The 25,177-nt window shown below is 35.4% G+C and overlaps 1 protein-coding gene across 1 annotated transcript in view; it reads right to left on the reverse strand.

Annotated features, from left to right (window-relative positions):
- Positions 1-25,177, reverse strand: part of CLVS1 (clavesin 1) — a 66,038-nt gene that overhangs the window by 35,475 nt on the left and 5,386 nt on the right. Inside the window, exons 2-4 of the mRNA XM_058174534.1 lie at positions 16,008-16,135; positions 14,484-15,064; positions 5,510-5,684 (exon numbers count right to left, since the gene is read on the reverse strand). Of these exons, the coding sequence (XP_058030517.1) occupies positions 5,510-5,684; positions 14,484-14,872 (564 nt within the window). The 5' untranslated portion in view covers positions 14,873-15,064; positions 16,008-16,135. The remainder of the gene's footprint in view (positions 1-5,509; positions 5,685-14,483; positions 15,065-16,007; positions 16,136-25,177) is intronic.

The following is a 25,177-nucleotide window of genomic DNA, read 5'->3' on the forward strand; positions in this document are numbered from 1 at the left end:
ATATTTCTTAATTCATTCACCATAGTCTTTATCTTCATCATAGGCCTATTCTGATCTATTGGAATAAACACTGAATTTTTACATTCTTTAGATCAGTGTTTTTCTAACTTGGCAAGTGGAGCATTGGAAATGATGGTCACATGACTATAGCCGATCGCAGTGGCGCAGCAGTATGGCAGGCTTATCAAATTTTAATCTCACAGGAGTTATGGACCCTGGATTTTGCATTCATTGTGTAAATAAGCCTATTTATGTTGTTTCAAAAATTGAAGCCTTATGATTTGCTCTTTTGTCCTGTTGAAGGTTGCAAACAGACACAAGAGATTTAGTAGCATATAGATAGATTAATATGCATGCCATTGAGTCTGTGTTATTGTTGATGATTCACAAAAATGCTATACACATTTTTTTCTCAATATCCCTTTTTATGTGGTTTAACTATTGCTCAGTTATAATGGAGTTTGTTTAGTTTTTTTCATCTGGACATTTTCTACTAAGCAGTTTTTATTCTTGTACAGAGAAAGTTGACTAGATAAACCTAAACCTGGCAAAACGACATCAATTTCTGTTTAATACAACACCTAGAAGACAGAAATGCTTGGCACCTATAATAGTGTTTATTAATCAAAATTTATGTAAGAAGTTAGCAAGAAAAGGATACAGCCTTTATTAAGTACTCCCTTCTTTGCCCATAATGCTATTAGGAAAAATGATCTTTATCCTAAAGTAATTGGGTGACACCCAAGGATGCTATTTGATTGTAATGGAATTTATTTGAAAATCAAGGAAATGTATGCATGTGTATGTATATGTATTTGAATGTTTCTGGACTTGTGGTTATAAAAAAAAGGCTTAAATATTACTTACTTTGATCCTTGAAATGTACTTTACTAGGAAGATACCTTCTGAGATATTGATACATGTATATACTTCCCAGGCTTAGTAAAAGAAATTCTGTTCAGCTAATGTTTGGGGCTTTTAAATACCCAGGTCTTTTTACACACACACACACACACACACACACACACACACACACACACACACACCCCAGATGTCCTAAAGGCCAGGATGATCTTTTGGAATGTTCATGGAAATAAACGGAATGAGAGACTTCCAACCACTTTTCTCTCAAATACAAAAACTACGAAAAAAAGCAATTTATACCTTATTCCCTGTAATCATAAACAATATCTGCCAGCCCTTCAAGGTAGATTAAATTAGGAAACTAAGATTATGAATGCTAATACTACTTTTATTATAAGTTTACTGTAAAAGAATCTTGCAAATCTGAATGTACTTCTTCCCTCCCATCCTTTATGTTCCAGAGAATTACAAATTAGGTCTGAGACACTTTCTCAAATTACTTTCTTCCTTGGACTCAAATGTCTTGTCTGATTGTGTCTTTGTTGCAACTCATCCTCCTGCTCTTCAAGTTTATTGCTACTGCTCATTTTAGCTGATCATTTTCCTCCAAATTCTACAAAAAAATAAAATGACGTGCAAAGAGGACCTGGACAAAAATGTTGTCCAAATTAATGGAATACACTTTCCAAAGATACTTATTTAGAGAATCTCATTTTTTTCTCTTCATTCTTTTAAATTTTAAGATTTTACCAGCAGTATCATAGAATGCAACTTTGATAGGGGTCTCTATTTCACTGTTGTCTTGTTCTTTTCTATACTTTTATAACCTGACATTATTATTGCAGAACAGATTGGTCAGGTAATGAAAGTTTTAATGTTATTTTATGCCCAACATTGCACCATTTATGAAGAGTGGATAATAAATCTGATTGATGCAGGAATTTAATGACCTGATTTAACACTGCTCTGTCACAATTATTTTGGTTTGCTTATTCTATAAATTTTTGGGAAAGAAACAAACAAAACAAACATAATGGCTTGAAAATGAGAAAATATTATCCTAATGATTGGTGCAGCAAAACCATATTTATAGCCTATTTCATGGTTTCTTGGCAGTACCTATATCTCTAATGATCTTTATGTCTTCCCTCAGCTTATAAGAACTCATGAAGCCCTATCTATAAAGTTACAATTTTTAAATGATAAGGATTAATGTGCAGTTTTAAACCATTTAATAAAACATAGAATTTATCATCATTCCAATGTCCTTCTGATTCTGACACTTTAAAAACAAATCTTTTAATGTTGACAAGCATCTGGAACAAAGCATTCTAGAATAATACTTGCCCCAGAGATATTATACTGAATTTGACAGGTATGGCAATAAAAAGCAGAACAATGCATGTTTTCATGTGCCTTTAGTAAACCCAACAACAATAAATTTCTTTCAAATGCTATTCCTGACAAGAAGTTTATTACTATTTAATACATTGCTATATAAAGTACAGTACGTATCTGCATAATTCAAATGCTGAACAAAATATAAATGACACCAACTACTTCACCTCAAGAAAGCTTTACTTTTAATAGCTGTTGGTTGAACTGTGGGAACAGCAAAAGTTTTTAATCCTTTGTCCAAACAAAAGGTTCCAAAAGTACTATTAGCCTTAAACCAAATAGAAGTATAATTCACTCTTCGATCCTTCAATCATTGGTTTTTAAGACTGCAAAGGCTGGGCTTACGTGCAGCAGATTTAAATTGAAATCAACAGTCCTTTCAGGAAGTGATAGGATGGACAGAATAGGATTGCTATATGTTCCCCTGCCCCACATATAAAAAGGCTCTACACACATAGAAAATCAGAATAACTGACATTTTGAATTCTGGAATTGTGTTCATCCAAAATTGAAATTATTAATTACACCCACTCTTGCTGTTCAATAAGGCATATTGCAACAGCCAATTGGAAACTTCCAATGACTAGATTTATGCTCCAAATTAGATGTTTATATTATCTGCCTTTAAAATACTCAACACTCACAACAGCAATGCTAGGCATATGTTCAGAAGCATGATAAATAAGTGTTTGCTTTTAAACCCAGAGAACTTTTATTATTGGTGACATAAAAACTACAAATTATCATTATGCATAAGATGTTGGGAAATCACAATAGCTTACAGCTTTGACTATATTCTCATCAACTATCTATGCAAAACATAGCTAGGTCATTCTTCTTATATCTAGGGCAAAATGTAACATGTAAGTAACATTAGGGAACAAATTAAATAAGACAGAGGCAAAGAGTAACCTTCTGCACAAAAGTGCTCATTTCCTATTAATCAGCTTGGGACTGTAACTTAACATTCTTTGGAAAGAATTCAGCCTAATGAGGGACCCAATTGTTTACACAGACACAGACACACACACACACACACAGACACACACACACACACACACACACACACACAATGTTACTATAATATAACTATTTTATATACACAACATTCCTCCCAACAAGGGAATTTATTAATGGTACATTAGGGAAAAAGAGAAACAGTATAGTATAATTTCACTTTTACCTTTGGAAAAACTGTGTTGCTTTTTTGTATATTACATAATTATTAACATCAGGCAGCAGACTCACGCTTCTAGGAGGGACTCCTTGTTTTTATGAAATCCAATAAAGTGAATAATATACTTTATAATATATTTAATATAATATTTAATATTTATTGACTAGAATAGAATTTTATTGGCCAAGTGTGATTGGACACACAAGGAATTTGTCTTGGTGCATATGCTCTCAGTGTACATAAAAGAAAAGATACCTTCATCAAGGTACAACACTTATAACAATTAATGATAGTAGGGTACAAATTTAACACTTAGCAACACTTAATGATAGTCATAGGCTACAAATAAGCAATCAGGAAACAATATCAGTATAACTCATAAGGATACAAACAACAAAGTTACAGTCATAAGTGAAAGGAGATGGGTGATGGGAACAATGAAAAGATTAATAGTAGTGAAGATTTAATAGTATATACTCGAATATAAGCCGATCCGAGTATAAGCCGAGGTCCCCAATTTTACCCCAAAAACTGGGGTAAACTGGGGACTCGAGTATAAGCCGAGGGTGGGAAATGAGGCACCTACCGGTTGGGGAAAGCCTCCCTCCCTCAGCTGAGAAGGCTGGCGGCTCCCCGCCCGCCCTCTCACTGCACCGCAGGGCTTCCGTCCGTAAAATGTGAAAAAGAAAAAAACTCAGTATAAGCCGTATATACTCGAGTATAAGCCGAGGGCTTAAAAAATAAAACACGAGTATAAGCCGTATAGACCCGAGTATAAGCCGAGGGGACGTTTTTCAGCACAAAAAACGTGCTGAAAAACTCGGCTTATACTCGAGTATATACGGTAGTTTGTAGTAAATATAATATATAAAAATAAGTTGAATAGCATCTGTAACAGATAAAGGATTCCAAACTTATTCTTATTTGAAGAGTCCTTACCTCTGTATCAAAGATAGATCATTTAAACATGCCTCACTTTAACTTAATGGTATTTTAATATTAGATATACTAAGCACTTTTTATGATTATTAGATGAACTAAGCAAATTCTGGAAAGTTGCAGCTATTTAGAACTATTGATCAATATTGCTTAGCTGTTAAAACACAATAATTTAGAGACTTCCCATGGATGTTAGAGCAAATTAGACATCCCTAAAGGTGTGGGGATAGTATTACAGGAAATATTGGCAACCAGACAGTATACATCTCAGTACATAAAAGTATACAAAATGTTCTTATTCTTATATACTAGTATTTTATATTCTAGCATATAAAAATAAAAGCAAACCTCACTTCCTTCTAGCACTGATCATGCTGTCCAGTTTGGTAATGAGATGTCTTCAAAAAAACCCAGCAAGCTCAGAGAGTATCAAGAACCCCACAGTTGGCTATTCCCAAAGCACTTAGTGATGCAAACTTTTATGATCTGAAAAAAAATTGGTTGTGGATTCAGCATTTCTTTTCCTAATATCCCTTAGGTTGCCTTCAACTGAAAAAGCACAGTCATTCAAATGCTATTATTGACAGAATCTAATATTTAAGAGCAAACCAATTATGTTGCTTCCCGCATTCTAGGAATGTTTGTTCATTTATTTCTGGATGTAGATATAGACAACATCTCCACCTCTGACTTTAATAGTTTGGACACTTTTTTGTTTTAATTTTTTTAAAGCTATTTGGACTTATAATAATACAGACTGATGCTAACCCTGTCTCTGAATATTTATTTTATCCTCCATTCAGCACAAATGCAGACACTCTGTATACGTGTGGTATATATTTTGCTTGACAGATGTTGCAAATTATTAATTCCCCGGAAGTCCCATGGATTAAATCTTAAATCTCTAAACATTTCTAATTGCTGCAGCATGCAGTACAACCCTGTGGTAAAAATGACTCACAGTTTCACTGAAACAAATAAACATCTGACTTTCTTAATTAAGCCTCAAGTTTCAACATGATTTTTCTATTGGTTTTTTACTTGTTTCTGTATTTGACAACAGTGTTCCTGGGAGAAAAAAGAAAAAAAAATCCAAGATATTCTTCAAGGTATTTTTTCTGTGCTACATACCTGCAACCCTTCAATGGCCAGTCTGAGGATGGAAGGGGTCAGTTTGGAGGCTTGCTTGAAGGAAAAATTACTCCAGTCTATAATTAGAATGAAGCCATTTATCTGAAGCTCTTGATCTTCAATCAGAACTTCCAAGGACAAGAGAATAGCCCGTAAAATATCTACGAAGGAATTTCTAAGAATGGGAGAAAAGAGAAAAAAATCATTACTGATATCTTGAAATCATTCAAAAAAATATCTTAATCATTTTTCATAAGTTGGAAACAAAAAAAAAACCACTCGCTTTTGTGGCACTGGACAAATGCAGCTCATTTTCTACCAGTAGAAATTGTGATCCAAGTGATGACTTTGCTTCTTTGAACGTGTGCAAAGGTATTTTTGGAGTTTCTTCTCATTATTATGTATAACAGGCATTGTTAGAAAGTCAAGATATAACAACTAAAACAAATTATTTTGAGAGCCCCATGAACCATAGCAGTGTGTGATTCAAAAAAATTTTCTACCGGTTCTGTGGGTGTGGCTTGGTAGGTGTGGCATGGCTCGGCTTCGTGGACATGGCTTGGTGGGCATAGCAGGGAAAAGATACTGTAAAATCTCCATTCCCATCCCACTCTAGGGGATGGTTACTGCAAAATCCCCATTTCTTTCTGATCAGCTGGCACTTGGGAGGCAGAGAATAGATGGAGGAGGGGCCAGTCAGAGGTGGTATTTACCAGTTCTCCGAACTACTCAAAATTTCCGCTACCAGTTCTCCAGAATTGGTCAGAACCTGCTGAATACCACCTCTGAACCATACAGAGAATTGAGAGTCCTGTGAACCATAGAATTTTCTAAAGCAAAAAGAAAATAGTTTTTGGATATCAAAATAGAAGTCAGGAATAAGGAGAAAATATAGTATAATCACAGGGCTGGGAAAATTTATTTTCATCTCACCAGAGCTAATGATACTAGAATTTACTGGAAAGCCAAAGCAATACCAGCAAACTTCAAATGGTGGCATTGATATGATTATTATGCATGAATGAACTAAATTTTTTTTCACAAAGATGATTTTTAATATAAAAGGCAGCAAGGTAGAAGCCAAGGGAAGTTTGACATTCTAGTACAGGCACCATGTCGGAGATTGTAGCACTATTAAAAGCACTGTTTAACACTGTTATAGAAATATTTTCATTGTACTGCTTGGAACACACACACAAAAAGCTATGGAACAATACGGTCATATAGCGATTAACAGTAAACGGCTTTCATTGAACCAATTCATGGAGATGATGGAGAAGATTGTAATCAGATTTTATTCAAAAGAAATCATTCACTGGAATTCGTAGAAGGGTTCCGCAAATAACACAAATCTGGAAAAATGGTAAAATAATGCACACCTCACTACTTTTAAATCCCAAAAGGAAACCTAGAGAAAGAAAAGTTGTAAAAAACAAATCTAACAGGTATTTAACCAGTCACTCTACGTCAGGCAAACAGAATATCAATTGTGCCATTTCACCTCTGTTAAGAACGGGGGAAGCATAGTACCTATCAGAATGAACAAGTTAAGATTGAAAGAAGGGCATTTTTGTATCAGTGGTGAGTTTCTACTGGTTCATCCCAGTTTTCCTTGTTCGGGTGAACCGGTAGTGGCAGTGGTGGGAGGCTCCGCCCATCCACCCGGACGTTATCACGGATGCTCTGAGCATGTGCAGAAGATTCTGCGCATACACAGAAGTGCCGCATGCAAGCTCAGTTCCAAACCGGTAGTGAAGGTAAATGGAACTGCTGTATATGTGTGCATATTGATATTTTTTAACCTTGCACTGTATATATACATTTAGTTTCATGTGTGTATGTGTGTATGAGTGAGCAATATATCTCATTTGTCCTCATTTGTTTTGAGATGCTATCTATTTATTGCATACTGCATTTATATCCTACTTTTTCTCTAGAAGGCTTATTTCAAGGCAAGAGGCTTATTTCTTCCATTTTATCTTTACAAGAAGATCTCTTTAATTGGGACAGAATTAAAGTTGTATAAACAGTCTAGCCTGAAAGCTACAGAAAAATAATTTCAATTTAGAATTATCACTGAAATGATAAAGGCTATGAAAATCACACTTTAATAAAGGATGTTGTAAAACTACATAATATAAATGTGATTATATAAAAAAAATGAAAGTGGAGTTTTACAGCTGTTAGAAATAGTTTTTAAATCAGGCAACACTAAAAGTTTAATGAAATCCTTGGGAGAAATGACTGGAAATTAAATACAGTAAATCTTTCAGTTTTTAGAAACAACCAGGGACTCAACATTATGTTATAGATTTTTAGAAGAAAACACTTCTTTGATGAAATAGCAAAGTGAACACAAATTATGAGAATGTTTAGGTTTATTTGGAAAAAATTTTTTTCTAAAAATAAAATCTTTTGTCCAATATTTTTGGACAAAAAATATAATTTAAAGAGACTGCTGAATGTATTGTACAGTCATCTGATAAAAAGCAAAGGAAACTTCAGCAGTTCATTTCATTTCAAAAATGCCTACTGCTCATCTAATTAACACCAGCACAGCTGCTAATTAAATAGTTTACAATATCCAGCAACATAATTGGCCGACAGATTGAGTTAGGCCTTTGCTACAGACAGTAAGTACTTTTCAAAGCCTTACATTCATAGCCTATTAATGGTTTATAAAATATTCAGGCTGACAAAAGTTCACAATTTTTTGGAAATATGCTGTCAGCACCATTCATTTCCGTTTGGAGATTCTTTATATCACTTTTCAATAATTCAGGAAGTAATTTTCTTCCTTTCTTTTTTCTTACTACCTTCCAGTTTTAACTTCATTTGCTAGTGCTTCATTGTTTTTTTAAAAAAGAAACAAAACATAAAATGACTTATCCTAACTCAGGGGTGTCAAACTCGCAGCTCACGGGCTGGATACACCCCACACTGGCCACACCCATCCCTGGTTTAGCGAAGGGGGGGAAAGCTGCAATACGTCACGTGACAACCACATGACACCATGAGTTTGACACTCCTGTCCTAACTCAATTTGAACCAATTTCACATAATAACCATTTCCCCACATTTCTTTAATTGAAATTAGTACCGACATGATTCCAATCTGCTTAAATCTTTATGTGTCAGGTGTAAGAAATCAGTAAGCAAGGCTGTTGAAATGACTACAGGTTTGGTGGATGTTAACATTCTACAAGAATCTGAACTACTGACAGTCAAAGCAAATTGGGGGTAAATAAGAGTTAATGGAATTCAAGGTTGACTGGACTTAGATCTTTTGTGAGAGTGAAGTGACTCAAGACTGATGGTGCACTTGACACTTCCCTTGGGCTCAGCCTGGTCAACTCCTTTATCATGTTTCAAACTTTTATTACAAAACAACACACTTTTATATATAGGTGGGTCTCAATTTACGACCATAGTTGAGCCCACAATTTCTGTTGCTAAACATGACAGTTGTAAAGTGAATTTTGCCCCATTTTACAACCTTCCTTGCCATGTTAAGTAAAACATGGAAGTTGTTAAGTTAGTAACACAGTTGTTAACTAAATCAGCTTCCTCGTTGATTTTGCTTGTCATAAAGTCACACAAAGTAAACACAGGACCCCAGGACACTGCAGCCACCATAAACATATGCCAGTTGTCAAGTGTCACCAAGATACTCTCAACCTTACACGGGAAAAGACCCGAAAATGCCAAGCCCTATGTACCTATCTCCCTACCTCCCTATCTACCTCCCTACCTCCCTACCTCCCTACCTACCTACCTACCTACCTACCTACCTACCTACCTACCTACCTATCTACATACATACATACATACATACATACATACATATATATATATATATATATATATATATATATATATATATATATAATGCAACTTAGATATGTTCTTCAGAACTTTTTTTGTGTTGAGTCATTTCTGCTAAATATTTTCGCTAATTTACTGTACTGACCTCACATATACGCCTTTAACTTGTAGAGCTAAACCTCTTGTTTGGAAAGTCCACAGGTCAATGTACAATTTGGATCAAGTTAATTAACTAAATCTTTAAAGAATACATTAGTATGAGCCATTTTAATTATGACATCTTTTCCTAGCAGTTTCTGGAAAATGTGCTCATCATCTATATATATAAAAGCAAAAATCACTCACGCATTAATCACGAAATCTCTTGAACTGTAAAGCCTATAAACTTGAAATTTGCCACATACGTTCCTCTTGGCTTCTAGGTGCTCACTAAGAAAGGATTTTTCAAAATTACCATCAGAGCATTAGTATTTTCTATATTATTATAACATGCTCTGATGCTAATTAGTCAGACATCTACTCCCCCCTCCCAACTTGAAAATAACTCTGGGGAGAATGGGATAGCATAGGACAGGCTTCTGTGGGGCAAATCTCATGGAGAGAAGGGGCTAGAAAGCCTGAGGGAGAGAAAGGGATAGGATAGGAGATGTTTCTATGGGGCCAGCCTGAGGGGGAGAGGAGGGGATCTATGGGGTCAAGCCTGAGGGAGAGGAGAGGCTTTTGTGAGAGGATTTATGGGCAAGCCTGAGGGAGAGAAGGAGAGAGGAGAGAACAGGAGGGGCTTCTGAGGGAGAGAGGGGAGAGGAGAGGATCTATGGGGCAAGCCTGAGGGAGAGAAGGGGACAGAGAGGAGAAGCTTCTGTGGGGCAAACCTGAGGGAGAGAAGGGGAGAGGAGAGGCTTCTGTGGGGCCAAGCCTGAGGGAGAGAAGGGGAGAGAAGAGGATCTATGGGGCCAGCCTGAGAAGAGAAGGGGATAGAGAGGAGAGGCTTCTGTGGGGCCAGCCTGAGGGAGAGAAGGAGAGAGGAGAGGAGAGGCTTTTGTGGGGCTAGCCTGACGGATAGAAGGAGAGAGGAGAGGCTGATCATAATTACGTATTAATTTTCAAACTCTAAGAGTCAATTTATCAAGCCTGATCATATAGTTTCATAGCGAAGCATGGATATTCAGCTAGTTTCTCGGTTATTTAATAGTTTCCCTTATACTTATATTCCTCAAAAGTAATTTTATTAATGCATAATCCACAAATGAGAGTGAGCAATTATTAATTATATTTTTTTCATCAAGAATATATTCATATTGTTTTTATCTGGACTAAATGCATCCATTTCCATTCATTTACAATATTATTTACACATTTCTCAATTTGTTTATTTTCTTCATTTCTCATTAATTCATTTCTTTTTTTTTTTGTTTCCTATCTCATTTGTTTGTGGCTTCATCTGGTCAAATTATAGGAATGACATATTAAAACTGATAAAATGTATGTATCCATGCATAATTGCACTCATGTTATTTTTCTATACAGCATTCTTTGTTCATTTAATGTTGTATCTTATTAACTTTCTGACAATTACTGCTTTCTAAATATAATTAATTTTCTGACTGGAAAAGGCAAGTTTTTTCTCCAGGTTACAAGTAATTCAGGATTTAATAATGTTCACAAGAACAGAAGTATAACAGAAGTTCACTATCTATTATAGTATTATAGATGCTTGCATTGTTCATCACTAATTTTTTTAATATAATTTGTAATGCTTTGCATTTTATTCTAAAAATCCTGATCTTTCTTTTTAATCAGCAAAGTTAATCTTATTTAATTGATAGCACATGATATTTGTAAAAAAAAATCAAATAATAAATTCAGGTAGCCCTCCCTTAACAGTGGTAATTGGGACCAGAATTTCCATCTCTAAGTGAGTCAGTTGAAAAGTATGTCATGTAACTGCACCATTTAGCAATAGTTCCAGGTGCTGTCATTAAACAAATCACTGTGGACATCATGTAGTTTGCAATCTCAAGTCAGCTTCATCATTGACTTTGCTTGTAGGAAACTTGCGAAGAAGGTCACAAATGGGGATCACATGACCCTGGGCCACTGCAATGTCATAATTAAGAGCTGGGTGCTGAGTGCCTGAATCACAATTATGCGACTGACACAAATGTAAATATAAGAACCAGTCATAAGTACCACTTGCTGCACTGTTATCAGTCTGAATGGTCACTGAATGAGTGATAATTAAAGGAGGAGTTTTACATGCCCATATAGTTATGCCCAGCCATTAAAAAGTGGAGGAAGTGCTAAATTACACTTTATTATAATAAAAATTATTCTCTACCAGAAAGGAGTTAGGCTATTCTTAAGGAATTGCAATGACTCCTGCTTCAACCAGAAGAACTTCATTATTCCTTTATGGTTTTGGAAGTCTTCCCCCAAATATTGCTGGCCAGATTTGTTGGAGGATAGTTCTTAAAAATCCAAGAGTACTTCACAAAAAAATTTAAAAAGCAGTCACTCATATGGTGTCCATTATTGGCATCATAACCAAGCCTTCCACTGCTTACCTTAAAAGCTGAGTTAGTACACATTGGAAGAACTGTTCCATTGAATACTAGAACTCCAAGCTAATCATCCACAATATAGTTTGCAGTAGTTTCAGGAGGAAATAGTCTTTGGAGATTATGGGGAATTGATGTGGTTAATTTACACATTGCTCAGTAATTGAACATGATTACTCTGCATCATTTAAAGCCTCTGCATCATCTTCAAGAGATGTAGAGTGCAATAGAATAATTAAGACATGAAATTACTACCGGTAAGATACTCACATTATGGTATAATAAATCAATTAAAACTGAACAGAGATAACCTCAGTCATTGCAATCACTATGAAATTTAATGACCAGACAAGATCCAGGAATATCCTCAAGACAGATATCTCTACTTCAGACCACTTTCCTACCTTGAGACCTCATCACATTTCACAATGACTGTTTGTCTTAGCTTTCTGGATCCCTTTAGTTGAAAAGCTACAAAACATGACAGGATTAGGACTAATTATCCTGTAACCTAACAAAACCAAGCATGAAACCACTTTTGTCTTTCCAGAAAGCATTTTCATGAATTTATTTATCACCAACTTCCTTTTCCCAGAGCTTATCTGTTAGGAACTGATAGATATTTTTCATACTTAGAAGATATGATGCACAAATGCACCTCTCTTTTCTTCGTTTCTTAAAAAAACTCAAAAGCTATTTCTGTTAATTTTCTAATAGTTTGACATTTTCAGATTTTTCAAAAGCACATACCTACCAGGAACCAATTTGGAAAAACCAAATAAATTCACTGAATGTGGATCCATTTAGCTTGAATCACTTGTATATTATCTAACTTGGTGTTTCCCAGCCTTGGCAGCTTTAAACTATGGGAACTTCTGATGATGCTGATGGGGAAATTCTGGGAATAAAAGTCCACACATCTTAAAGTTGTCTAGTTTGAGAAACATTAATTGAAGGGGTGTCAAACTAATGGCTGGTGGGTTGGATGCGTCATGCACAGGCCACGCCCTCCCCAGCTCTGTGAATGGGAAAAACATCATGAAACATCATGTGGACAGCAATGTGACACTGCAAGTTTGACACCCATGTACTAATGTATTCCTTAAAGAATGAATGCTTTACTACTAATTTGTATCAAAAAGGATTGTGTGGGTAAGCCTTTGTAATACTTGATTACAGAGCTATTTTCATGTGACTTTAACTTCTGGAGTCTGCTAACATTTTTCTTGCTGTTCTTATAAACTTCTCATTTATGATGTCCCTGATACTTGGCAAAAGGAAAAATGAATGTCTGTGTTCTTTTAATCCTGGCAGCAAAAGCTAGAAATGGAAATTATATTTTCTCACTACTTCCCACAGATCCTTGTTTCCTATTCTGAAGTGATTCATCAAACAGGAAAAAAACAGAATTGATCTGGATTAACTAAATAGACTTTACCCATAATAAACATCTTCATCCCTTCCTTTTTGCTTTCATAGATATTGGTATAGTGTTTTGTGTAAAGCTTATTTTTTTTCCTGTACAACTATTTTTTTTATTAATCCTATGGACTAAAACAGGGATGTCACACTGGCGGCCCACAGGCCGGATACGTCACGTGCAGGCCATGACCACCCCAGCTCATCACGAAACATTGTGTGACAGCTGTGTGACACTGCGAGTTTGACACCCGTGAACTAAAAAATATTAAAGGTAGTGTTTTAATCAAAATATAATTGATCTAAATTAAAGATTCAATATGTTGCAAATGTTTTTGTTTACACTACAGGTAGAAGTCTTGGCGTTATGCATGGCATTGTGTATTTAATAATTTAATAATAAAATATAGAACTTAAAACAGAGCATGGGATTTTGCAAACTTGGTTTTTACTATTAATGAAACCTTGCACAATAGAATTTGTGGGTAACCACATTTCTAAACACCTACTGACATTCAGAAAGTTTAAAAATATTGTTTTCCTTCCTTCCTTCCTTCCTTCCTTCCTTCCTTCCTTCCTTCCTTCCTTCCCTTTCTTCCTTTTCAAATAACAGTAATGCTTTGCTTTTTCTATCCCAGTCACTATGCAATTTCAAATGATTAAGTATTTGACATCTTGGGTTAATAAAGTAGAAGTTATTGGACCTACTATTATGGAAAGATTGGTTATAGCAAAGAATAATTTCTCTCTCAATACATTGGATTATTCAAACTTCTTTTAGTCATATAGAATCACCAGTATTATAGTCAATTGTAGTCAGCTGTATTATGACATTATAAACTATATATCAATGTATAAAGGACTTGTTTTTGAAAATATATCTTCCCATTTCCATTAAAACAGTACTTTAATTTTACTAGGCAATATTTCCTATAAACATTGTGCTGAAATCTGAATTATGCATGTGAAATAGTAAATACACATCTGAAGCAAGATTTAAGCACAGTCTTCATTTTTCATTTTAAATGAAAAATCAGTCAAATAATTGGCAAAACAATGCAACATTTGAATATGCTTCATAATGCAAAATATTTGCATTGTCAATTATATAATAAATCATTTGCTAATGAATGTTGTATTTAAAAAAAGATAAGGATGCTATCTACATTTACCTACTCTGATCCCAACTGGCTGCAAAGAGCAAAAGTATCTTTCTGCCATAGTGATCACGGTTTTCTAGCACTCCTGGGAATCCATCAATCAGAGCTCGTTTGATCCCTGGATCATCAGCCTTGAAATTTTTAAACATATCCAAATTCAGCTGCCGGTATTGGAAATACTGAGCCAATAACCTGAAGGCATCTGTTTGATGAAACTTTCTGGCTCGGAGAAATCTCAGGATGAAGGCATCATCTGTACGCAAGAATCCAATGTCAGGTCTTGTGATGATCATGTCCCTTACTTGCTGAATATCCTGGTGTAAAACATCTGGATTTTCATTAAGTTCCAGACGGGCTTTCTCTATGATTTCTGGACTGAGTCCAGTATGCAAATGGGTCATGTCTTCAAAAGTTGTTTTTCCAAATCCTTAGCTTTAGAAATATGGTCAGACGCAGAGGCTCCATTCAACTAAGAGTATGTGGTGACCCATTCAAGTACATTTATCGCTTGCATTATACTGAGTGGGGGGGAAATTCACAGGTAATTCCATTCATATCCCCAGACATCCATCCAAGGTACGAATTTGCATTCTCTGTAAAACAAATATATAGATCAAAATCACTAATTATATGTGAATAAACAAATTGAATAAGCATATTTCAAAACTCTCTATCTCCCTTTTTATTGCTAGTATAGACCTGATTAAAATTGAACTATTTGGAATGGAATAATATATTGCCATCAATTCTGTGCTTCACATACATCATGATGAAAATATAATTGCATGGAGCCATTAGCACTGTAGATATTACATTGATTTAATATTTAATAGTATGCTATTGCTCCTTATTTAACAAGAATAAGTTAAAAATGGAAGACTGGGAGTGTGATGTATGTATTCTGAGAAATAATAACACTTTTTTAAAATAAAACCTGCTTTCGTCTTGCTAAATGGAGCTTCATTCTCACTGAGATCATAATTTCCAAAGAATTATACTCAGAACAGTTTTCAATATTAAAACAGTCCTTACTAATTCTCAACAAAAAATTGTTCTTTCAAACATGTGAACTTATGCAAAACATAGATATACATGCATGTTGCACAGATCTCTTATACAGCATACAAACCAGTCTTCTTCTAGTACAGGGGTCTCCAACCTTGGTCCCTTTAAGACTTGTGGACCTCAACTCCCAGCTGGCTGAGGAACTCTGGGAGTTGAAGTTCACAAGTATTAAAGGGACCAAGGTTGGAGACCCCTGTTCTAGTAGGAATAATTTTTAACAGCCACATCCACAAAACAGCCTTTGAGTACAGAAACCTACCCTCCCTTCCTTCTTCCCCCTCCCCCATAGACTAAGGTGGATGAATTGCATTCCTTGATCTAGTCAGATAACCACAAAACGTTATCTGAACAAATCTGAAGAAAACTATTCTAGAGAATCACACAAGCATGGCATTGCAATCTACATAATTGTTTCTGGAGAAACTCTGAAGCAAGATTAGAAAAGATTTCTATTGAAGACATGCAAATTACCTAATCATTAACACATTGAGGTGATTTAGTCAGTTCCTTCTGGAACTCCACATGTGGATTCCTGGACTCCAAATTTCCCACAACCTTCCACTTATGCCAATGCAGAGAGTCAAAGGGATCAGTCCCCACTGTTGAAACAAATTTCTATGTGTCTTTATATATGTGTGAACTGCAACATATTTAGGACTCAAATAATTTGTTTATATCTATATTGAGGATGTGGTGGCTCAGTGGCTAAGATGCTGAGCTTGTCAATCAAAAGGTCAGCAGTTCAGCGGTTCGAATCCCTAGTGTTGTATAACGGGGTGAGCTCTCGTTATTAGTCCCAGCTTCTGCCAACCTAGCAGTTTGAAAGCACGTAAAAAATGCAAGTAGAAAAATAGGGACCACTTTGGTGGGAAGATAACAGCGTTCCGTGTGCCTTTGGCACTTAGTCATGCTGGCCACATGACCACGGAGATGTCTTCAGACAGTGCTGGCACTTTGGCTTTGAAACGGAGATGAGCAATGCCCCTTAGAGTCAGGAATGACTGGCACATATGTGCGAGGGAAACCTTTACCTTTTATATTGATGACAACTCCACATATCCGTGGTAGAATGAAAGAAGATAAAGGGAGGGGTGGAGAGGACAGGAGAGGAGAGGCTATAGTGAAAGTGGAATGATTACTGGAAGAGAAATAATTCCATTTTCATTCTAGTTTCTTTCATTTCCTTGCTTTTCTTTCAGGTCCATTTTTCTCTTAGATTTATTCTTGAACTACTGTACCATAAAATTCACTGTCCCAAATTCAGAACTTCTTTTCATTCTTGTATTCTCATTAATTGTCTCAGACTTTCATCATAAACAATTAAACCAGTCACATTTTCAAATCCATTCCCTTTTGTGTTACACTTGAAGAACTTATGCTGAACCATGCATTTGTCAAAAACAAATAGGATGTCTGAGCAGATGATCATCAATCCAATTGCCATTGACTCTTGAATATGCAAATGGCACAGTCACATTCTTGAACTCTTTCTTACTCTCTCTCATCCATTCATCTCACTTCACAGAAAGGAATTGTTTAATTTTTTCCCCTGAAGTATGATGCAATATTTGATTATAGGTAGAATTTTAGGGTGATACTAGTCAAGCAAAGGATCCTCTGCCTGCAGAAATTGAACCTAGAACTCTCAAGATGGCAAAAAATTCTGAGGGCTTCCATAAACAACAACAATTCACGGCAAAAATCAGTGAGACTGCATCAAAAATGACTTCCTCTTCTACATTTCCTTCTTGAGGGAGCCAAGTGAGTTCCCCTGATAAACAAAAACGTGAATCCAGATCCAGACATAACTGATATTTCTGTTTGAGGCTAATAAGCTTTAAAAATACAAAGTTCTTCTTTATAAAGGTCTTATCCATAGAAGAGTAAAGACAGACTATACCTTTAGTAAAAGTTTTGTTTGTATTCCATCTTAGTCATGATTAAAGATGAACTCTTAGGATCTTATCATTTATTCAGCTATCCAAAAAGGTCAGCTCACATGCCTTCCCTGAGTTAGCCCTGCTAAGTCATTATTTACTTATTCATTCATTTGTTTGTTTATTGCACTTATATGCCTAGAGGTAAGCCTAAGTGAGTGAATGTTGTGCTATGCTAAGCAGCTTTTGATCGTATTCGATAGACCATAATGACAGGCTTTACCAACTGAGCTGGTGAAAAGAAAGAAAGAAAGAAAGAAAGAAAGAAAGAAAGAAAGAAAGAAAGAAAGAAAGAAAGAGAGAGAGAGAGAGAGAGAGAGAGAGAAAGAAAGAAAGAAAGAAAGAAAGAAAGAAAGAAAGAAAGAAAGAAAGAAAGAAAGAGGAAGGTGTGCTAAATAGATGGCAGATGGATGGTAATATTTCCAGCTGCATGTATGGTACCAAAAAGGTTGACTTGTGCTAGCAGATCATGAAGTTAAATCTTTTCATATAAGTAAATGAAATGTCAGGTTTACTGTATTGGTGAAATGCCCCATTTTACATGAACACATATAAAATCACTAAAAAGTTAATACTATACATCATTTATTTTTACATCCCTTCTTTCATTCTAACATTTGGCCTTAAGGCAACATGTAGGCAGACAGAATAATCAATACTCCTTTGAAGTTTCCTAATAGTATTACTAAATATAAAATGCTATTGGCTATTGTAATATGTTCATTTAGTGGCTGAACTATGCCTACTAGTTATTTCATTCATAGAAATTCTTGAATGCTATAAAGCAATTAAACAAAGAAGTATTTAATTTTCAGCTTTAACAGGTAACATTTATCATTAACAATATAAACTGCTACACATTAAATAACCTAACAAAGCTTTAGATTCCTATCCTGTTACTATAATCTGTTTATAAAATCTGAAGATACAATTGCCAGGTCTTTAGTGTCATCAAACCTAAGCTGTCATAAGGTATCAATATAAGCTGATACAAGTAGTGTGATCTTTTGCAATTGACAGATGGATATTTTATCAATGAGCAGATTTTCTAAGTGCCATCCAAGATTTTAGTTTATGCCATAATTTGATACCTTGTGTTCTTCTCCAGTCTTTTATCTACTTTCTACAATCTCCAGGTATTGCCACATCCATTATCTACACTTTCTTCTTTTAAGCCAATTATATTTGGTGTGTTATTAGCCAAAACTTTATCAGTCTACATTCAGAAATCCCATAATATTTTACACATATTCATTTTTTACTACTATTTAAACTATATGTAGCCACCAATTTTTCATGACTAGTACATGATATTTTTTACAGATGTTCGAGTGAATCATTTTGGTAGATCTGCTTTATTATATAGTTTGTAGTAATTACAAACTAAATGTAATTAGTTTGTGTGATATTCTAGCATGAACTGAATATATGATCTACTCTTTCTTCTGCCTCTTTATACAATCTGCATTTTAAATCACTTAAAGATGTTTCAATTTTGGCCTTGATTGCATTAGTTTGAATAGTGTGCTCTTGCACAGCCAAAAGCAAGCCTTCAGTTTCTTTTTAAAATATTATTATATAGTAAATATTAGTAAAGAATTACTTATGAGAAGATATTACAGTATTTAACTGGAATTGAATAAATGTTATAGTTACCAATTCTACAAAAATCAGTAACTGTGTTTACCAAAAGAACCCTGCAGTATCTTAACATAATATTTGTTTTCTCACAACAGCAGAAATCGAAGTGTTTAAAATATGTTACAGTTCAATGAATTAAGAAATGAAAAAACTAATATAAAGACAGGGAATACATACATACATACATGTATGTATATATGTATGTATGTATGTATGTATGTATGTATGTATGTATATTACAAAAGTTCATTTTGTCCAAAACTTAGCAATAGCATTTAGGCTTATATACCACTTCATAGTGCTTTAACAGCCCTCTCCAAGCAGTTTGGTCAGCATAATGCCTTCAACAATCTGGGTCCTCATTTTACCAACCTCAGAAGGATGAAAGGCTGAGTCAAACATGAGCTGGTCAGGATCAAACTCCTGACAGCGGGCAGAGTCAGTCTGCAATACTGCATTCAAACCACTGTGCCACCTAGGCTCTTAAATAAACAACTGTTGAAATGTTGTTTGTATCAGTTATGACCAGTTTTATTTTCCTATATAATATAACCTGTATAATCTACAAATTTGGTGCAGAACCAAAATAATAGTAATAATTCAAATACAAGTTCCCAAAATAATAGTGTACTCACTCACAAGTCTACACAAAGTTAACATATTTAGTAGTATCAATAACACTTAGATTTATATACTGCTTCATAGTGCTTCACAGCCCTCTCTAAGCAGTTTACATAGTCAGCATATTGTCCCCAACAATCTGGGTCCTCATTTTACCAACCTGAGAAGGATAGAAGGCTGAGTCATCCTTCAGCCAGTGAGAATCAGCCTGGTGGAAGTCAGCAGAATTAATTTGCAATACTGCATTCTAAACACTGCCCCATCATGGCGCTATGATTTATCTCTAATCATATAGTTATTTGGTCACATAATTGATTTATTAAAAAATACTGAAGGGACGCAGTTTATAGTCTACTCTTTTTTTTCACTATTTTTCTAATTTCTATTTATTTTAAGCTGTCTGCAAGATTCCATCTATTCATTATAGTTGAGATCACTGAAATAAACTAGGGCTAGAATGCTAATTTAATAATTACATGTGTCAGGTAAAAATTACTTGTAATATAACACTATTTACAAAAATGCTTCAAAATTATGTTATGAATGGTGGCTGAAAAAAACCAAATGCATTTTTCAAAGGCAACCAGTCCATCATTGCTTTATGCAAAAAATTAATAGAGTTTATGCTTTTAGTGCTTTGTTATTTTTCTTTGTGACTTCAATGTTAGGGGAGCCCTCCCTAAGCTAGAAATGACCTAAATTGTAATCCAAAGATCTGGAGATCATTAGGTTTGAAAAGCTGTGCTCTCTATTTTGCAATTCTAGCACAATATTTGATGATGTATTTGCAAATGTTTGATGTAATGATTACTATTACAGCAATTATAATACTTACATTTCACAATATTATTTATTTATATCCTGACTTTATTTTATATTTTTGTACAAATAACTCAAGAAGAATAACTCTTATTCTTCCTATTTCCCCCACAACAACCACTCTGTGAGGTGAGTTGGACTGATAGAGAATGACTGGCCCAGTCACCCGGCTGGCTTTTATGGCTATAGTGGGACTTGAAATCACAGTTTCCCACTTTCTATCCTGGTGGCTTAACCACTAGTGATATAGGTATAGGTATAGTATAGACATAGATATACTGTAGATTAGGCATAGATTAATCATAGATGGTATAGATATAGATATACAGTAGATTAGATAGATATAGATATATTTATGTAGCAATAATTGACATTGGCCATTATTATAAGTTTAGGCCTATGTCTATTGCAATAAATTACACCAGTGACTCAATGTTTAAGTGGAACTATTCAACTAAATATCAATAGAACTTAGACATATACCGCTCTATAGTGTTTTACAGCCCTCTCTAAGAGGTTTACAGAGTCAGCATATTGCCCCCAACAATTTGGGTCCACATTTTACCCATCTCGGAAGGATGGAAGGATGAGTCAACATTGAGTCTGGTGAAATTTGAACTGCCAAATTGCAGGCAGTCAGCAGAAGTAGCCTGCAGTACTGCACTCTAACCACTGCACTACCATGGCTCAATGTTGCCATAATGGCACAAAGGATGTATTATTGGTTTCTTTGTTCAATTTATATCCCACTTTTCCTTCATGAGCACAAGATGGAATGTTGGGTTGAAAAAGAGTGATTGGCTCAAAGTAGCCCAATGACCTATGGTTTAAATCTGGTCCTTCCTAAATCACCATACCATACTGGTTCTAAATCACTATATCACATATACTACACTGATATGAAGCTGTTTATGGAAATGTCAGGCTAGGCTTTCTTTGGTTTAGAAGTCATCAGTTATACATTGTTTGTCAATAAAGACAAGAAAATCCCCCCCAAAAAAGATTCTGTACCATGTATAAAATTCATCTCTCAATTACTATCACAATATCAGTGATAGTTTTGAAGGCCCAATTCTGCTGTTTTTGAATTGACAAACTATGCTGAATTACAGCAATTTGTTATTGCTAATCTGGTTTTAAACAGGTAAAGGAGCCAAAGGATTGTCATGTAATGACAATCAAATGATCAGAAAGCATTCTTTCTCTCTTTTAAAATTTTTCTCTCGCATTTGATTGTTTGGCTCTTGATTTTCAGAACAGGGATGAGTCAACAAAACAGGAAAAATATTAATATACCTGGAATAATTTCATTAAAAATGAAAGGCACAACAAGAGCTGAATCACTGAAATCAAACCAGGAAAAGAATTTGTTTAGTGATACCCTGTTACAAGCTGAAAGAGAAAACGCATACGTGAGTCTGCTCTGCATGACATCATGCTGTTACATAACATCATTTTACTTGTTGGCACCGCACTAACTTTTAATGTACTAGGACAATCTGTGTTATTGTCTCATTATACCATGTAACCACAGGGAACTTCTCTCTCCATGTGCGTCTCATATTTGTCTGTCCCTTCCAAATATAAACCAACTGCATTTAAGAACAAAGAGCAGCCATCTGTTCTTTAACTTTGGATTATTGTTTTCATCCATTTTCCACAAAAAAAAAAGCCCAAGAAAAGATTGCCAGTATTAGAAATATATTGTAAAATATATTGTATGATTTCATTACATTTAGTTATATTTATTAAATTCTTGACTTTTATACCTCATAAGGAGAAAAAATAAATCATTACTTTCTACAGTAAAGAAAAAAAGGTGATTTTGGCAGAAGAAATTCACTCTCCTCTTTATTGATAATAATTTATTATTTAGAAGTGATTTCAATTGTCCTTTTTGAGGTTTTTTTTTAAAGCATCTCTTCAAATTTAAGGGTTATGGAAGCAGACAGCAAATTATTTAAGAGCAGCTTTTGCCTCCTGATCTTTACAATTGCCCCATTTCCTCACTGAGAGACACATCCATCCACTCAACACACCCACCCACATACTATTCTAACTCTCCTATACTTTGACCTTTCTTTTCTAAATTGTAACCTTCAGCTGAACTTCCTTACTTAAGGCTCCTAGAAATATTAATATATACGTGTGCATGCATGTACACATGTGGTTATTTTTTCTGCTTCTTCTGAGAATTTAAAGATGCTCGAATTTAACCTCTGTGGGAGTTTAAAAGGGGGGAAAAAAGCCACGGAAGTCCAGGAAGAAGAGTTGGGTAGTGAGGGAGGGAAGGAAGGAAAAGCTTAAGAACAGATGGATTGCAGACAAGAGCTGTCCACATAAGATAGTGCTGAAACGCCGCAGCCATGGCATTGCAACAAAAAGAGAGAGAGAGAGAAACGGGAAGAAACAAAAGCTACTGCAAGCACAGAAAAGATGTATCTCAAATACCTTTAGAGTGCTGTAAAGCTCCACCCTGGATGAGGTTCTTGGCTCATAGATAGGGATGGCTGTAAGGCAGCTTTCTCTCTTTGCAGCCTCAACAGAAGATCTCTCTAAAGAACTGTGAATGAGCAAGCTCTGCCTCCACGGGGCTATGCATTTTTTGGATAGGATGAGTGTGTGTGCTTCTCCACACGGTAGCAGTCATCCCCCCTGGGTCCTAAAAACCTTCTGTCTTCAATTCAGTCTTATAGCAGAAGAACACAATGCACACATGACAGTAAGATCCCGCCTGTGTGACAGATGATTCCAGAAATGCTTTTCATGATATGACATGCTGAGAACGATATAGGAATAGGTTAGGAAAAAGAAAAGAATGGAGCCCTTATGCAAAAGAGGCTGATGCTGCAATGCTGAGTGTTTGCGTGTGTTTATTGTGAAAGCTAAGGCAATTGGAGATGTGATCCTGAGAAAAGAAATACCATCTCTTTTTCTTATAGCTACATCTTAGGAAGAACACTAATAAAGCTGGAAAAAACCACCATCTGCATAGCAACTGTGAGTTCCCAAAGGATGCATTTTGTTCAGCACCAGCTATTTAAAATGTCATTGAAATTCAGTATGTTGGCAAACATTTAAATCTCTATGAAGCATCTTCCTTTTTTTTCAGTGAGGAACTTCCAGGTTATCACCCAGACACAATTTCTTCATATAATCCAATTGCCCCAATTCTCAATTTAGATAGCAGAACAATTAGATCCACACATTATGATAAGCTATGGGTAGTATTAACCAATGACTGCTTAAACAAGCATAAGATTAAGAAAATATAGAGGAGGAGGAGGAGGAATGAACCTGAGTTGAGTACCATTATGTTAATATAATATCCTAATTTGCTATGGTATCTAGTATTTTAATTCATTATTGAAATATATAGCATATATGAAATCGGTATGCCAGTCCTTGGTTCTCTAGACCAACAGCCCCCAATCTTTTGGGCACCAGGGACCAGTTCTATGTAGAGAGGTTTTTCTGTGGACCAAAGACATAGTTTCGTGTGCTGCCTGCATCCCACGATGGGGCTTTGCTTGTTTGCGTGGCCTGGTTTCTGGCATGCCACGGACCAATTGGGGACCCCTGCTCTAGACCAATGGAAGCTCTTTGTTATTCCAACACTGGATTTAAATTCAAATTATTCTACAAAGCACCAGAGGGCAGGACAAGAAACAATGGTTGGAAACTAACCAAAGAGAGAAGCAACCTAGAATTAAAGAGAAACTTCCTAACAGTGAGGACAATTAACCAGTGGAATAGCTTGCCTTCAGAAATTGTGGGCATCACTTGAGGTTTTTAAGAAGAAACTAGACAGCCACTTATCTGAAATGATATAGGTTGCCTGTTTGAGCAGGGGGCTGGACTAAAAGACCTCCAAGGTCCCTTCCAGCTCTATTCTATTCTAACAGGATCTACCTCATCTTCAAAATAAATTGCATAATGACAGCACTCTCATGCTGTATTTAACATGCTTTATTCCACAGTTTTCTGTTTTATTCTACTGACATAAAGTTTTCATTTTTTTTAATTTTTATTAATTGTTTACAAAAAACAAAGAGAAAAAGTAAACAACACACAAAACCATAAGTGAATAAAAACAAAATAAAAAAACAAACTATGCAGGACATATATTCACTGTTTCATTTAGATTCTATGAAATATTTCAATGAATTATAATCATATCATACAAGAACCGTGGTGGCGCAGCGGTTAGAATGCAGTACTGCAGGCTACTTCTGCTGACTGCCAGCTGACTGCAATTTGGCAGATCTCACCAGGTTCAAGGTTGACTCAGTCTTCCATCCTCCTGAGGTGGGTAAAATGAGGACTCAGATTATTGGGGGCAATATGCTGACTCTGTAAACCTAAAGAGAGAGGTATAAAAGCACTGTGAAGCGGTATATAAGTCTAAGTACTATTGCTATTGCTATATTTCATTATACCAATGCACAGCTAATCTGTGTCAATGAGTGATTCTTATTGTTAATAAAATTAACTCTTCAAACCACAGAATATTTAGGATCATAGAGTTATTTTTTTCAATATGTTTATCTTTTAAATCAGCGGCCACCAACTGGTGGTCCACAGACCACTGGTGGTCCGCGAGAAAATGTTGGTGGTCCGCAG

Source organism: Ahaetulla prasina, chromosome 3 (genome assembly GCF_028640845.1).
Source record: "Ahaetulla prasina isolate Xishuangbanna chromosome 3, ASM2864084v1, whole genome shotgun sequence".
Classification (NCBI taxonomy): domain Eukaryota; kingdom Metazoa; phylum Chordata; class Lepidosauria; order Squamata; family Colubridae; genus Ahaetulla; species Ahaetulla prasina.